This window comes from Dermacentor variabilis, chromosome 7, assembly GCF_050947875.1.
Source record: "Dermacentor variabilis isolate Ectoservices chromosome 7, ASM5094787v1, whole genome shotgun sequence".
Lineage (NCBI taxonomy): Eukaryota > Metazoa > Arthropoda > Arachnida > Ixodida > Ixodidae > Dermacentor > Dermacentor variabilis.
In genome coordinates, this window is record NC_134574.1 from 162884021 (window position 1) to 162900612 (window position 16592).

General features: G+C 43.9%; 1 protein-coding gene across 1 annotated transcript; it reads left to right on the top strand.

Moving 5' to 3' along the window:
• The first annotated feature begins 238 nt into the window (after positions 1–238).
• LOC142587254 (uncharacterized) lies at positions 239–15959 on the top strand. Its single transcript, XM_075698120.1, has 5 exons — positions 239–489; positions 3176–3280; positions 7318–7397; positions 11944–12018; positions 15857–15959. The coding sequence occupies exons 1-4, from the start codon at positions 292–294 to the stop codon at positions 11990–11992; spliced, it is 432 nt and encodes a 143-aa protein (XP_075554235.1). The 5' UTR covers positions 239–291; the 3' UTR covers positions 11993–12018; positions 15857–15959.
• Positions 15960–16592: the final 633 nt, after the last annotated feature.

Sequence of the window (16592 nt, forward strand, 5' to 3'; positions counted from 1 at the left end):
CTCAGAAGTGTAAATCTAACAGGCGACAATGGCGCAACAGTTTACTTTTGATCGTCAGACCTCTTTCACTATACTCCAATCTGACGATGACGATTCGCGAGTTGTCGCAGCTGTCTTTTGAAACCATCGGCGACGTAACAGACGAGTCGTTAAATATCAAGTGACGAATTTACGGTCAAATCTGATGACGTCATCGATCGTACCTAAGTACTAGAAGCATACGATCGCACGCCGTGTCTCGTGTTGTTGCAGTCCCGTCCGCTTCGTCGCAGACTTCTGTCGACTCCGAATATGAGGCTCCTCCTCGTCTTTGCCGTTATTGCGCTGGTCGCGATCGTGTTCGCCACTCTTTCGGACGCCAAGGAGCGAGAAAAGGCGGTGAAGAAATCCCAATTTCGTCGCTACATGCGCTTTGCGCGTGAGCTGGCCCTGAGATACCGGGATTCTCCAAAGCACGCACTGCGCGTGACCAAAATCACCGACGTTGAGGTAAGCGCAGATAATCACGACGGCTGCTATTGCTAGTCCCACTCACTGGTAGCAAAGCAATCGTTAGCAAAAGTTGAATTGCCCTGTAGTAGGTTACATCTCAATAGAAAAAAATCTAAGCCGATGTAATGTCCCTTGTAACCCAACAAGCAGTTATATGGATGTCAGAAAAATACTTCTGCATTTCCACGCCCATGGTACTATAATGGAAAATTTGCCTCTAAGGAGGTGCTCGTGAGCCTAAGCCTCTCGAAATAATCTATGCAAGACGGGCGTAGTAAGTGCAAATTAACAACACACTATCTAAAAATTGACACAGCCGTCATAACTCTTTAGAGGACGGTATCAGTATAGCGGAGCTTCTGCTAAAACTTTCCTTCAGAAACACACTGAAAATTTTGGCGCGTGTCTGCAATAGTCCGTTCGTTCTCTTATGTGACCAGGTGGCGTGCGTGGCAACGTCAGCGTATTTTTCCTTAGCTCAACTTTCCTTTTTCCTCAACTTCTTCCTTAGCGACCCCTGTTTATTTATTTACTTATTTATTTATTGTACCGTCACGACTTTACAGCATTGTAGAGGGAAGGGGCATAGAAAGAACCCTTACATATTAGATAAGGAGCACATTAGATAAAACAAAATCGGAAAAAGCAGCAAGAAAGATGAATGAAAAGTAACGGCATGTTGACATAAGGTACATGGAATGAAATGTCAAGCCAACAAACACTGACACCAAGGACAACATAAGTGAAATTAATTGTGTGTAATGAGTGAAGTAAAAAAGGGAAAACAATGGAAATGAAAGTGGATGAAAAAACTACTTGCCGCAGGTGGGGAACGATCCCATAACCTTCGCATTTCGCGAAGGTTGTGGGATTGTTCTTCACCTGCGGCAAGTAGTTTTTTCATCCACTTTCATTTCCTTTAATTTACCATTTCATTACTTCATTTATTACACACAAGTAATTTTCCCTATGTTGTCCTTGGTTTCAGTGTTTGTTGGCTCTTTATGATATGACCAATAAATATCGGGCCCCTCGATTAACCCCCTTTCCTCTCGTATGGAATGAAATGGTTACACATAGGTCATTGCGCTACGCATGCATACACGCCAAAGAAAAGAAAATATGTAAAAACAAAAAGAAAACGAAATCAAAAGGAACTGTGAAGCTCCTCGCGGAATCTTTCTGGGTTGGTAATACTCAGCAAAATTTTAAACTGCCTGAAGAAGACAGGAGACTAACAGAAACATAGACGCACACACAACGCACAGATTTCCAACTGGCTCTATTCTGTGAAGGCAGGGAACTTATCAGGTTCTACAAAACAGAAAAACAAGGAACAATCACGATGAAATTGTGCACGAGGCAGTGACAGAAAAGTGGCCCTGGTATTTTCCGTCACTGCCTCGTGCACAATTTCAGCACGATTGTTCCTTCTTTTTCTGTTTTTAGAACCTTATAAATTCCCTGTTTTCACGAAATAAAGCCAGTTGGAAGTCTCCGCTTTGTGTGTGCGTCTATGTTTCTGTTCATGTGCTCTCTTCTTCGCGCATTTTAAAATTTTGCTGAATTAATGCACCGACTAGCCCGACAACATGCCCTACTTAATAATGCTGACGGTTGAAGCTGGCAGATGGTTCCAGTCACGGCTAGTTTTGGGTGTAAATGAATGGGAATATGTTACCGTGTTTCCTCGACGAATATGAACTTTGCAATGGTGATCAAGGCGTGAAGAAAGGAGCTGGCTGCATCCAGCGCGATTTAAGCACTTGATTGGGATAATAGATCTTTTGAAAAAGGCAGAGGCGAGCTAATTTTTTGCACATGACAAAGGTAGGGATACTAAAGCTATTTTTCATGGTAGTTGCGCTGGATGTTCAATAATAGTTCGAAAGTATGAAACGTGCTGAAGGAATTTGAACTGCGTCGAGCTCGTTGATAAGTGTTACCTGGCCGTGGTCCCATGCGGATGAAGCGTATTCCAGCATATATAGGGCGGAACTAAGTGATATATAGCTGTTTGTTTAATGATGATGGTGCTAGGGGAAAATTACGTTTTATGTAACCAAGCATACGATTGGATTTGGATGTTCCAGAATCAATGTGATCAACCCATGACAAAAAGTTAGTACTGTGTACACCAGCATACCTATAAGTTCAAACAAATATCGACAGAGTTTCATGATGATGATAACAGTGTGAGCTATGAGCATCCCATCTCAAAGGCGGTGGTAACACACACAACTAAGATCACATTTCTACCTTCCTCGTGCAACTTAGTGTTTGAATTTATTGCACTAGAGGTCGCTCGCCGTCCCCATCTGTCGGTAGAGTCAGGTACCGATAGGAAATATTATTTATGAAAATGTGCTGGTCACTGTACTGATTCTATTACCTCTATATACATAAGCTGCGTTTAGTCAACAAAGAGGAGCGAAGGCAAATAGAGCAGAAAATACGTTTATCTTTTCTCCTTTTTGCTACATTGAACAATTTGTAAACCAACTTTTGAAAGCTTGGTCTGTCATTCATGCCTTCTGGAAAAATTCGCGCCACTAGAGCTCGCCGATATTGTTCCTCACGGATGTTGTTCCTTCTTGCTAACCAAGATGGTGACAGCAGCGCCGCCGCATCTACATGGTGTCACGCCTGTCAAGTCTGTCTATTGCGTATGTCTGCTTTTCAGTTGAAAGGCAACCGTGCCACCATTTATTTCAAAGCCGTGGACACCGTGTGCAAACCAGGAAGGCGAATTCCAACACCGAAGCGGTGTCCCAAGATAAGAGGCAAGGTAAGTGTTGCGATTTCGAATCCCATTTCCTTCCCATCCTATACATCATTCTCGCAAAGAAATGCAGCGGAACGCATCTGTCGACGGTATTGCATTGAATCAGTATAGCGAGAAAACGTAGTGCCACCGCCGAAACGCCTTGAGTATGAGGCGTGTATTAGAGTTACTGTATATGCTACCACAGGTAGCATATACAGTAACTGCATTTACTGCAGTTATGCATTATTCAGTTATGCATTATGCAGTTATGCAAATGCATATTATGCAGTAACTGCATAATATGCATTTACTGTATATGCTACCACCTTTGGTAGCATATACAGTAACTCTAGCGTGTATTGCAGAGGGATTCCTCTGTTGGGCGCCAAACCTGAGCATGGCCTCCGAAATAAGTGGCTCGCCGGTGCATGCGCTTGGAAACGCGTCGCGCGGCAGCCAGGATCCACTCTCGCGCGTTTTCCTGGACACACTACGCCACTTAGCGGCGCTGTCGAGAAGTCCGCGCATGGCCTCCGAGACTAGATGCGTGGAGCTCTGGCGTGTTCGAAAGCTGAGAATTGTTCCCTCGCTTGGGCGCTCAGCGGCACATACTCAGTGATCCAAGTTCCCTAGCAGTACAGCCCGGCACGCTACCCATTCGACCATGGACAACCGAGAGACCCAGGTTTACGGGAAGAGTGAGGACAGACAGAAAGACAGCAGCGTGTTGAAACGGGCAAGTTGGTTCATCTTTATAATGAAAAACAAACAGCGTGACACAGGACGAGCGAGTGAAGAGCACAGGACAGAGCGCTGTTGGTTCTTTTATTCTAAAGATAGATCTCGCAAGGTGCCTGAGGTACCCTAAGAGTTTCGGTCATTGGATAGTCGGTGTTCTAATGAGTACAGCACTGGGCTGCTGTGCTGAGGCGACCAGGTTTGAATTCAACCATCGGATGAACTTGGGTCACTTGGCATGTGAAATTGGGAGTGAGCCATTCTTTAGGTGAACCTCTTTCACGCCAGCGTGGGAGAGTCAGACTCGGTATGTACCGCAGGGTATGAGCTGCTTATCATGAACCTGTTTGACGTCAACTTGGATCACTGGGTATGTGCCACTTGGTAATTGCCTCTACGCATTGAAAAAAAAATCCTTTAAAGTTTCCCCCGGTGCTGAGCGGACTCAAACCCGCTTCACATACTTGGACAATCTCTCGTGAATGCATGTCCACAAACGCACCACGCGTGGAGCAGCAGAGCAGCCAGATGGCTCAGTGTGTCCAGTGAGAAGCGCGAGAGGAGCCCAGCTGAAGCTACGCGCCTCATGCACGACTCGTTTCGGCGTAGGCAATACGGCGTGTCGCTACATTACTTCAATGCTAACCTCATTGACATCGACATTCATCGTGAGATGAGTTCTGCCGGAATTTTCGCTACCGCACACATACTGTACTGTTAAACATCACACAAGAAGTGAATTAGATTTCATACTCTGTGCTGACCCCAGCATAGTGCAGAATCACGGCCCTTTACTCTAGCTAACACTTCTGTGTTAGCTAGAGTAAAGGGTCGTGATCATAGGTTAGTGAGGCCTAGGATTGCACTCAATTTGCTGACAAAAAAAGGAAAATTAGGAAGCAAAGCCCTAACCTAGATGAGTCAGGGTACTGACTGGCATCTACTGAAAGATGACAGCGAAACACGAGAGAAAAATATAGCAGAAAATTTCGCAGAACGCGCACACACGCACGCTGAAGCATTTAACATTCAGTCAGTCCCAAGCAGTCGCATGTAACCTGTCGGATCTCAATGGAACGCTTTAGCTCGGTTGCTTCTATCTAAATACATGGGAAATCAGAAATCGTTTTCATCGGCAAGCACTGCACTAAATTTCATTAGGTCTGTCGCATTTAAGCGAAAAAAGTTAAAATCTAGCCACTATAAGAAGCAGATGTTTTATTTAGGCTATCGATCTTTTATAAAAATTGTTTAAAATTGCAGATATTCAAAAAACAAAACTGTCACATTCACAGCTCTGTAACACAACAACAAAAATGACATTATATTTATGTGAATGGCGTCTGATAGTATATGTAAAGCGTACAAAATTGATACATCATACATGGCTCTTCAATACAGCACTATTATGTGAGTAGGGCTTCTGAAAAACTTTATAAACACGGTAACCAATTCACATAAGATATATATTATTAAATAAAGTTTGTCCCATTTGCATGTTCTAAAGGACGCAGTTTACAGAGCTGCGACATCTGCTTTCGGTACAGAATTGATTACGTATCTGTAAACTTCGTGCTTCTAATTCTTTTTTTAACTCACCAGCCTTGGGCAATTTCGGTAAGAGCATTCAGACCATAAGTCAAAATTCCAGTCCCACCAGTCAGTAAAATTTAATTTTCTCTTTAAAATGAAACAAATTTTATTAAAATGGTCAAGGGGTTATATAAAAGAAGCGCTTCTGCGTTTTACATGTATCTGAATAGGCGGCATGGAAGTTGGGCCTGAACTAAAGCTTCCTCTTAATATTGGCATGTGCATTTGAACTTGTTCTTTTTTTATGGTAAATGTAGGACAGGACATCGAAAGCCTATAAGAACACTAGCAAGCTTCAGAGCGCCCTCAAATAATTTTCTAAAACAGCTCTTCTGTGTACCAGTCTCGGTTTCGTTTCTCAGCAGCTACATGCGTCGTGACGTCATAACGCAAAAAAGAAAGTGGTCCAGCGGGAGTGACTTTCTGGCACCCGCTCGGTTGGCTGCTACTCTGCTACAACGGGTCTCGCAATGAATAGCAACGTAACAGGCAACCAAGCCAGCCGCAACTAGTACCAAAACATTACAATGTTCTGCAACTGCCTTCTGCGTCATGACATCATGGCGCATATACAACCTGGGAAACGAAACCGACACGTAGCAGAGCTAGCGTATATATATAATATTACTTATGGCACTCGTTTGCTAGTATTTTTTCTAGGGTGCCGAGGTCGAGGCACCTTTATTTAAAGCAAGAACAAAATGAAAAGTACAGTAATGTCATGCCAGTGCTCCTTTCAGAAAGGCAGCGGCGTTCTGTGGTTCTGTGTACCGCATGTAAACGAGGCCGCGGTCCAAGAACATTTTTCTTCTTGAAATGCCCGACGGATAATTACCGAGCCTGGGTGTGAAGGGCAAGCGTTGGATCATCGTATTGTAAATAGTATGTCACGCAGTACGTAATTCAAGCTTTGTTCTAAAAATTTATTTTGACCGCCTTTGACATGCACCTAGTGCTTGGCATAAGTAAGCGTTTCGGCATACCGGCGCTTTCGGATTGTGACCTATATGTAGCAAGGAATCTAATCCGCAGTGTCGTGTACAGCACGAGAACATCATAGCCATTGATTCACCACTGGGGGATACAAAACAGTGCTGTTGGTTTCAATGCATTACCTTCCTGTTATTAGCACAGGAAAACATTATTAAAACACAATGATTCGCGATAACATATGTCAAATGCCAAAACTACCAGCTTTATACAGATGCGATTTGGAGGGTAGGCCCTCACTGTGTGCGGGTGTCAAGCGTATGTTTCTCTTTTCTACGTTTAAATTAGCATGCGAGTAATCATTGGTGTTGTGCGTATTACTGGGAAACTAAGACATTTAATTAATTTTTATACTTCACTTATGTAACCATGATCATGTTTTAGGCCCACTAAGGTTCAAAATGAACCGTTGCGCAATTATCCCGGCATTCTAATGGTGTCAAAGTGACCTTTAAGGAACTCGCATAGACAGTGGCGCGAGATTTCCCTCTGTGTAGTATTCCATAACAGCAATACTATTTGTCCTGCACTAAATTCGCGCTTTTCCTTCAGACTCGAAGGGCGATGTCACAGCGTCAAGTGCACGGTTTCTGTGTAATGGAATAGTGCCGTGCTGGTTTTGAAGTGAACTCTTGCGCAGAATGTGTACGCGGATGGAACGAACGTTTTCCCTGTGCTAAGCGTGCGCGCCAATGCGCAGACGTACTCACTCGACCTGCACACAACTTGCTTTGCAGGAGCCACATACGTGCTTCGGCAAGGTGAAGTTCCTCGGAAACTCATTTCGGAGAGTCAAGTACGGGAAAACCAGCTGCCTGTAAGTCTGTGCTTTGCTACGCACAAAACATTTCCTGTTAGTTCACTTCATGCGCGTGCATGTTACGCGGGGACACGTGGGACGAAAGACGACGACGCCTTGGTGCGCATTTCTTAAACCGAAGCTTTCTTTGCGAATTTGCCAGGAATTTGCTCCCCATGACTGCTGTTCGGAGCTGCTGCTGTTTAGAAAAGACTTTGAGGATACCATGTCTCATTTGTGTTTTTTTATCACTTGCACACAGTGCTAGTTTTCCCAAAAGCCTTATATCCAGTCCCGGTTGCACTTCATCTTTTAAACACAGCATCGAGTTAGTAAATGTAAGCCCAACCCGCCGTGGCAATGGTGTTGGGCCGCTAAGCACGAGGTCGAGCGATTGAATCCCCGCCACGGCGGCCGCGTTTCGACGGGGGCGAAATGCGATAACACCCGTGTATTTACATTTAGTCGCACGTTAAAGAGCCCCAGGTGGTCCAAATTAATCCGTAGTCGCCCACTACGGTGTGCCTCATAATCAGATGGTAGTTTTGGCACTGAAAAGCCAAAAAATTATTATAGGTAAGCCTGGGAACCATTACTTCGCTCTGGACACCCTTTAGCATTCCATACTTCTTGTGCTCCACACCATTTTTTGCTAGAACAAGGACAATTTTTGTTACCTTTCACTTTGATTATCTCTTCATGCTCTCCTACGCATCCATTTCCCACTTTGAACAATAAGCGTGCCTAGCTCTCGATTCTTCTGTTACTTTTCTGTTTCCAACTCCGATTTAATTGCTTTCATTATACATATGTACAGCAACCACAAAATTTTACAGACCGCGGGATCTCAAATAACATTCAATTTCCCAGCATCCTTCAGCAGCAGTCAGTAAAACCGAACATCACAATGTTGTTCACATACACTGGTGGAGGCTGTAAATGCTAATACTAGGTTAATACTAGGCTAATACTGCGTTGTGAGGCTGCGCATATATTCAGCTTTTCCTCAGATCCCATGTTCTGTAAAACTTTGTGGTTGACGGTACTCTCTGTAGGAATTATTTTTAAATCGTTAGGTAGGACTTGTTGTAGTTGTATGTCCATTACCTTCGTATACTAAATTTCCTTAGCTTGCCTCGGAATTTCTTGGTTTTTCTTGTTTCGTGTAGCAGAGCTGAACCATGACCTCGCCATTCGACGCTTTGTCGCTTCGTTTGAGGCCCTCCCCCCTCCCCCCCCCCCCCATGCTGGCAGTGCCCAACAACTTTCATCTGCGGCAATGCTGCTTGCAAAAAATGTGGGATCATTTCTGACCTTGCGCAAAAGTACAGCAGCAATTGCTCGTCTGGTTTATTTCTGTTCGTCTGCCAGAGTGTGAGAAACGTTTTTGCAGCAACACTGTTAGCCTCTCGATGGTCGGCATTTTTCGTGTCCGTACGCGAGCAGAAATTATCACCATCATCAATGGTTCATACCCCCTAAGCAAGCAAAAATGTAATGGTTCATACCCCTCGTGATGCAGAGGGTACAAGTACAGCGACCGTCCGTTCCTCCTTTCTCCAAGCTTCTCAGAAAGCCGGTGCCCCTCGCCTTGGGGGTCATTACCCTCTGCTCTTTCTTGGAATCGAAGCAGCTCCCCGGATTAAGACGCCACCACAGCCACTACGCAAACCTGCTTTGACGTTTGTATAAAAGCCAGTCGACTCTCCGTTCTAAAGCTGTCAAAACGTGCATTCCCCTTCTCCACTTAAATTGAGCTCCCAACACAAAACAAGCATCTATAATCACCAGTAATGGCTCATACTCCCGTAAGCAAGAAATGTAACGGCTGATACCACCGTGAGGTAGAGGCTACAAGCGCTCAGCAAAGTGAACCGACCAGTGCATAATTCCTTGAAATCACCCATACAACACACAGAACAGCATACGTTTCAATTAAGAACAAGCTCAGAACAAGCATCTGAACCACCAATAAAGCATTGCACATCCCCTTCAGCAGTTGTAGTGGCGGTTGTGCAACAGCTTCGCTGGACATCTACTTTCGCAGGGCCGTCATGGCGAGTCACTTTGTTTCTTTCTTTTTTTTTGCATACAGTTTCAGTTTCCCCAAAACATTGAATAATAGCCGGAGCCACAAATCCCTGTTGAGTTACAGATATGCGCACAGTAACATGGCCATTTTCTTGCAGTAACTGTCTCACACGTTCCACCTTAGCAACGGTACGCGGCGTTGACGGATGGCCGACTCTTCTATCCTCGTGCCCCGAATTTCTTATCTCCCAAAACATTCGGTGCGATTGAAAGGCACTTCTAGACATTGCTTCGCCAACATAAACTTGTGCAATCAAGTTCCATGTCCTACTAAAGGCTTTCCTCGGCCTAACGCAGAACTTATTAACTGTCGGCTCGTAATTCATGTCCATGGCGCCACTCATGCAACGTCAAACTAAATGCTTCAACAACTCAAAACACTGTTTACGTGGAAACCTTTCCTATGCTAAGTGCTCTCTGAGCACATACAAAGCGATTTAATAACAACGTTTTCTTGAGCTTCAACGGAATATTGGCATGGGGCACACCTTCCAGAACAAACTACATGAAATTGATAGCCTTACAATAAGAAATGACTTATTCGCCTATACGCAAATTACCGTGGCTCTTTTTCACAACTAAGAACATCGCCACTATTCCAAAAATACGACATGCTGCGTGCGGACATGATGTACTATACGCAACTTCTAGAAATTCGAAAGAAAAACCCAGGCCCACAATGCAGTGAACGTAACCTTCCGGGATACTTCTTGCGAAAGAGCACACAACACACACAAACCCAAAGACGGGAAACATACATTCGTCTGCCGGTGCACAAAAATAATGAACTGATACAGTGAATCGGTATCCTTGAACAATTTTTAAAAACAGTCAAAGAAGAAGTAAGAGAATGGTTAAATAGGGAAGACATATACTTTAGAATTGAATAAATGAGTTTATTAAATAATCTTTCTGCCACGACACACATTTTTTTCAGGATCCACACATCATTTCATGCAATATTTTTGCATTTTCATGTTTATTGTATTAATACATTTATATTTGAACGCATCCATGTCCTATTTCCAATCTTCATTGTATTTTGCATTATTTTAGCACCCAATTACGATGTGGACGTTTCTTATTTTTGTGCACATGCTGTTGCTTTATACTGCTCTATAAATTCGATAACGTTTACCTTTACAAAAATTTATTTGTATAAATTCAGAAAATCATTACAATCTGAAATGTTTGTTTATACTGAGCCGTGCTGCACTGTGTTTTCTTAGTTTGAAGGTGTTTGAATACGATGACAATACATGTTGTTGCTATAATTTGTTCACAGTAATCAAGTCTGTTGTAACTTGCATAATTGTGCATACGTGTGTAAACTGCTGTCAAACATATCGCTTACGGGGGCTGAGACCTTAGTCAGGCTTTAGGCCTTTAGTCTCAGCCTACCCTCGTTTGAATGAACGGGAAATAAAATTCAATTCATTTAAGTGATATGGAAAAATAAATCAGAACCCAATCGTGAATCGTCTCCGAAAACTTTGCCTGCAAATTATTTCAGTGTACCCCACGGATGCATAGCTGAACTGTTTCATTATTTCTCAGACGAGATTTGATGTGGTTCTGAAAAATTTTTTTAGACCACTCTTAATTTTCTTTCGCATTTCGCAGAGCCGGCGATTGTTCAAGCTTTTGACTTTCTTTTTCCGAACAAAAATCTAGATTTCGATTAGAGCTGTGGCACCTCTTCATTGGTAGTCTGTGTAAAAGCCTGTGTATACGTCATATTCACGTCCTTTTTTAAAATGAAATGAATAACTGAATAACTGAATAAATCAAACTGCATTTCAATCTTCCACAAGGCAGAAATCAACGAAAGGCGAAGTGATAAAGGTTGTATATTGAGTTTGCCTGTAGGCCCACGCATAAATTTGGCACTAGAGTTGTCAGACACAAGATTGCAATGTTTAAATCACAACAGAAGGAATATTAATAGACAAAATGACAAACTTCCTTCCAGATAAAGCGCAAAACCTACAGCATAGCATTTAGAAAGTGCGCCTTAAGCTCAGTAAGTCTTATTGGACATATGCTGAGTTTGCTAGTATTTATCCAAGAGGATAGCCATGAGAAACTATAAAGCTTGTACGCCATCATTGCTTCGGTGACGAGTGACTGCCCATTCCTCTGCACTTGTTAAATATCTCTATCTGCAGGCATGGCAAAATTTTTTAAATAAATATGTAGAGTTAGTGATATCGCAATTGTGACGTCTATTCTAATTCAACACAGCAGCAATAAAAAATGGGGGAAATGTCACAACTTCAGAAAATTCTTGTGTGCATATATAAGAAATATAAGAAGTATATACGGGCTGCAATACTTCTTATATTTACACAATACAACCGAGCCGAAGAATAACTTCTTGAGCATTCTCTGAATGCCAGCTATTTTCTCCCCAGCCTAACCTTTCTTCGTTGTTCTTTGTTTCTCGAATCGGTGCCTGCTTGTCCTGCAAAAGACGCATCGAAGTTTCATTCGAAATACCAACAACTTCAGCTTCAAGGTAGTGATGAGACACACCGGGTGCTGAAAGGTTGGTAATCTAAAATTTACATCCTACAAAACAGAGCAGCGTTCTTGGTTAACCTCTCTTACCGGCACAGGTCGGCGCACTCACTCACGAGTCGATTCACTCAGACTAACGCAGACTGAGACTATAGCTCGTTAGTCTGAGTCTGAGTGAGCCCGGCTGAGCAGAATTTTAGTGAGTCTGAGTCCGAGTGATTTCTAAGCAAAAAAAAAATAATGAAGAACCAATCTCACGATGAACGTTGACGTTACGCGATTAGCATTGAAGCAAAGCAGCGACATACCATATTACAACCACGGAGACGCTTCATGCATAGGGCCTGTATGCAGCCGGACTGCTATCTCGCGTTTACCTCGGAACATGCTGAGTCATTCAGCGGCGGTGCCGCGAATCCCGCACGTGGCACTGTGCGAGAGAAGTTTGTCCAGATACAAATGACGTGGGTTTGATTCCGCCCAAGCACTCGAAAAATCTTAAATGATTCCTCCATCAGAAAAGCGATACGTACTAAGTGATACATAGTTACTCAAGTTGGCATTCGAAAGGCTCATTGAAGAGTTGCACATATCCAGTAGCATGTACCCGGTGATCCAAGTTGGCCCCAAGGAGTTTCATTAAAGAACGGCACATAAGGAGTGGCGCACACCCAGTAACACAAATTGGCGTGAAGATAAACTAATGAACGGCACATATGTATTGTCACTACCTGTGATTCAAGATGGCCCGACAATCGGTTTCGAACCCGGTTCCCTAATCAGAGCATCCCTATGCTCTAAGCATTAGCCGCCCATGTGACCCCAGTGACTCAAGTTGACGAGACAGACAGACAGACAGACAGACAGACAGACAGACAGACAGACAGACAGACAGACAGACAGACAGACAGACAGACAGACAGACAGACAGACAGACAGACAGACAGACAGACAGACAGACAGACAGACAGACAGACAGACAGACAGACAGACAGACAGACAGACAGACAGACAGACAGACAGACAGACAGACAGACAGACAGACAGACAGACAGACAGACAGACAGACAGACAGACAGACAGACAGACAGACAGACAGACAGACAGACAGACAGACAGACAGACAGACAGACAGACAGACAGACAGACAGACAGACAGACAGACAGACAGACAGACAGACAGACAGACAGACAGACAGACAGACAGACAGACAGACAGACAGACAGACAGACAGACAGACAGACAGACAGACAGACAGACAGACAGACAGACAGACAGACAGACAGACAGACAGACAGACAGACAGACAGACAGACAGACAGACAGACAGACAGACAGACAGACAGACAGACAGACAGACAGACAGACAGACAGACAGACAGACAGACAGACAGACAGACAGACAGACAGACAGACAGACAGACAGACAGACAGACAGACAGACAGACAGACAGACAGACAGACAGACAGACAGACAGACAGACAGACAGACAGACAGACAGACAGACAGACAGACAGACAGACAGACAGACAGACAGACAGACAGACAGACAGACAGACAGACAGACAGACAGACAGACAGACAGACAGACAGACAGACAGACAGACAGACAGACAGACAGACAGACAGACAGACAGACAGACAGACAGACAGACAGACAGACAGACAGACAGACAGACAGACAGACAGACAGACAGACAGACAGACAGACAGACAGACAGACAGACAGACAGACAGACAGACAGACAGACAGACAGACAGACAGACAGACAGACAGACAGACAGACAGACAGACAGACAGACAGACAGACAGACAGACAGACAGACAGACAGACAGACAGACAGACAGACAGACAGACAGACAGACAGACAGACAGACAGACAGACAGACAGACAGACAGACAGACAGACAGACAGACAGACAGACAGACAGACAGACAGACAGACAGACAGACAGACAGACAGACAGACAGACAGACAGACAGACAGACAGACAGACAGACAGACAGACAGACAGACAGACAGACAGACAGACAGACAGACAGACAGACAGACAGACAGACAGACAGACAGACAGACAGACAGACAGACAGACAGACAGACAGACAGACAGACAGACAGACAGACAGACAGACAGACAGACAGACAGACAGACAGACAGACAGACAGACAGACAGACAGACAGACAGACAGACAGACAGACAGACAGACAGACAGACAGACAGACAGACAGACAGACAGACAGACAGACAGACAGACAGACAGACAGACCCCGGAAAGTGTGTGAAGTACCATAAGCGTGTTAATCGCGTTAAAATATAATTTGTGAGTGAATCTGAGAGATTTTTGTTTATTTTGCAGGCCTATGCTTACCTGGGTGTGAATGTTTCTTAACATACCGACTCGGCGCTTGATCTGGCGTTCTGGTTTGAGTAACTTGATACAGTATTATTTCTAGGGGCGTGCGAATAGCGATTTTTGAGACCAAATGAAATAAGCATCGAATAGTGCCAGAAGCGAATGGAATCGAACCGAATATTTAATGGTTTTCGAATAATGAACAGCCGTTATCGCAATTAATTTTTTTACGGGGAAGATAGAAGGCCAAAAGAAGCGCCGACAAACGCTGTCATAATATAAAACGATGTTCACATCCTACTATTCTTAACGTTAGCAAGTTTCTGTCATTACATAGTACGTCATGAAGCACTGTTTATTAAAAGCGCAAAGGGGCCATTAGGAGCAAAGAAGTAGTTTCTTCAGATGCACAGGACTCTTCAGTAAGCGGGATTGCTCGCTGTACAGCCTGTAAAGTGTGGATACCTAAGCGACGTAGCCTGCTCCATTACACAAGTTCTCGTGCTTTGTGTCTATACGATGCCCGCGGGCATGAAAATTTACCGTACTTTTGCTGAAATTTTATGTATAAATGGGCGCTGTTAACGTTTTGAAATATTCGAGAAGTATTCGCAAAAATATTCATTTACGAATAGTGGCTATTCAATACGAAGACCGAATTGAATAAGACACTTTTGGATTCGTCATTCAAAATTTTCGGGTATTCGCACACCCTTAACGATTTCAGACTGAGTTGACACATCATTAGTTGGACTGTATGAGTTGGTACAACATGTGCTACGCATATCAAGTGTAAATGCAGACTGAAAACATTGCGTGGGAGAAAGCAGGGTTATCGTATCGGGGGCAGCTTTGTGGCATCAACATAAAATGCCACCAATCCTTATTTATGAAAGAAAGTAGCCGCCACGCTGGCTTAGGGGCTATGGCGTTGCGCTGCTGACCTGCATCTAGGTAGCGGGTTCGATCCCGCGCCATTTTCGCGGCGGCCGCATTTCAATGGATGCAGTATGCAAAAACCATCCTTACTTAGATTGAGGGGCAGGTTAAAGAAGCCCTGGTGGTCAGAATTATTCGCGAGTCCCCCACTGCGGCGTATGTCATAATCATATCGCGGTTTCGGCACGTAAAATCTCATAATTTAAATTAAGCTGAGATTTGGGTCCAATTCGTCCAGTAGACCTGTAAGCACCCACACGAATGATGTTGTTATATGGGTAATGTTAGCATAGTTCAAAATTTTACTTTCGTGAGATCGTTCGTACGGCATAGACCATCTTTGGAGATCGACACGAAAATCGCTTGGGAGATTACCGTGCATAACTAGTGACGACCGGTGTGGTAAAGTCGTATGTGTGGCTATTATTGAGTGAAAGTGCCAGATTCCACCCCCCCTCCCCCCAACGCTCTGTTTCTCTCTATTCCCTCCGCAACTCTAACGCAGTTCATAAAAAAAGTTCGCTTGTCCATGGTGCTCAGAGTGACTTCATTTTTTTTTTTTTGCAGCCTCATGCAAAGAGTAAAGTCGTCGTTATCACCACCGTGTATGGTCAACCGTCAGCATTGTGCAAGCTTTGTCACTGTAGTGGGAATAAATTCCTGTCTTTCTGTACGGAGTTGCGCTGCCTCATTCGGAATATCTGCACAGTGGTGCTGGGATCACAACGAGCACTACCGCCTTGATGAGCCGAATATACGTTGGCTGGCACTGTATCACGAGAAAAAAGCGTTTTTTTTTCAGGGACAACAGTAAATAGGGACAGCTCGCGCTAGTTAATCACAACAACTTGAAAAACGGGCTGTCAGAGGCATCAGAGTGACATTTCCTGTTACTGCCGTGCTCGTTCCTCCCCGTGACCCACTTTTTCACACTTACAATATACTAGCGATACAATTGCTATACCAGGCACCTTAACCAGCTGATATGACGCATCATCTCCATATTTAATTTTTTGTTACTTCTTTAACAGTTAATGTAAAACATGATTACAAAACGAAAACTTTCAGCAGGCAAGGAATAAAAGTGGAGCACAAAAGAACAAGAAAAATTCTGAAAACACTAAAAATCTGCAGAACTTCCGGCGGGCACGCGGTACAACAGGTAATAGCACGCGTTAATAATATGCCCCTGCACGGCATAAAAGTAATACCAAAATCAGAAGAATCCGCTCACGGGCCAGTTTGTACATCCTGAATTGGTCAGAGTATCCGCAGCACAATAGAATAGAAGAAAGGAACACAG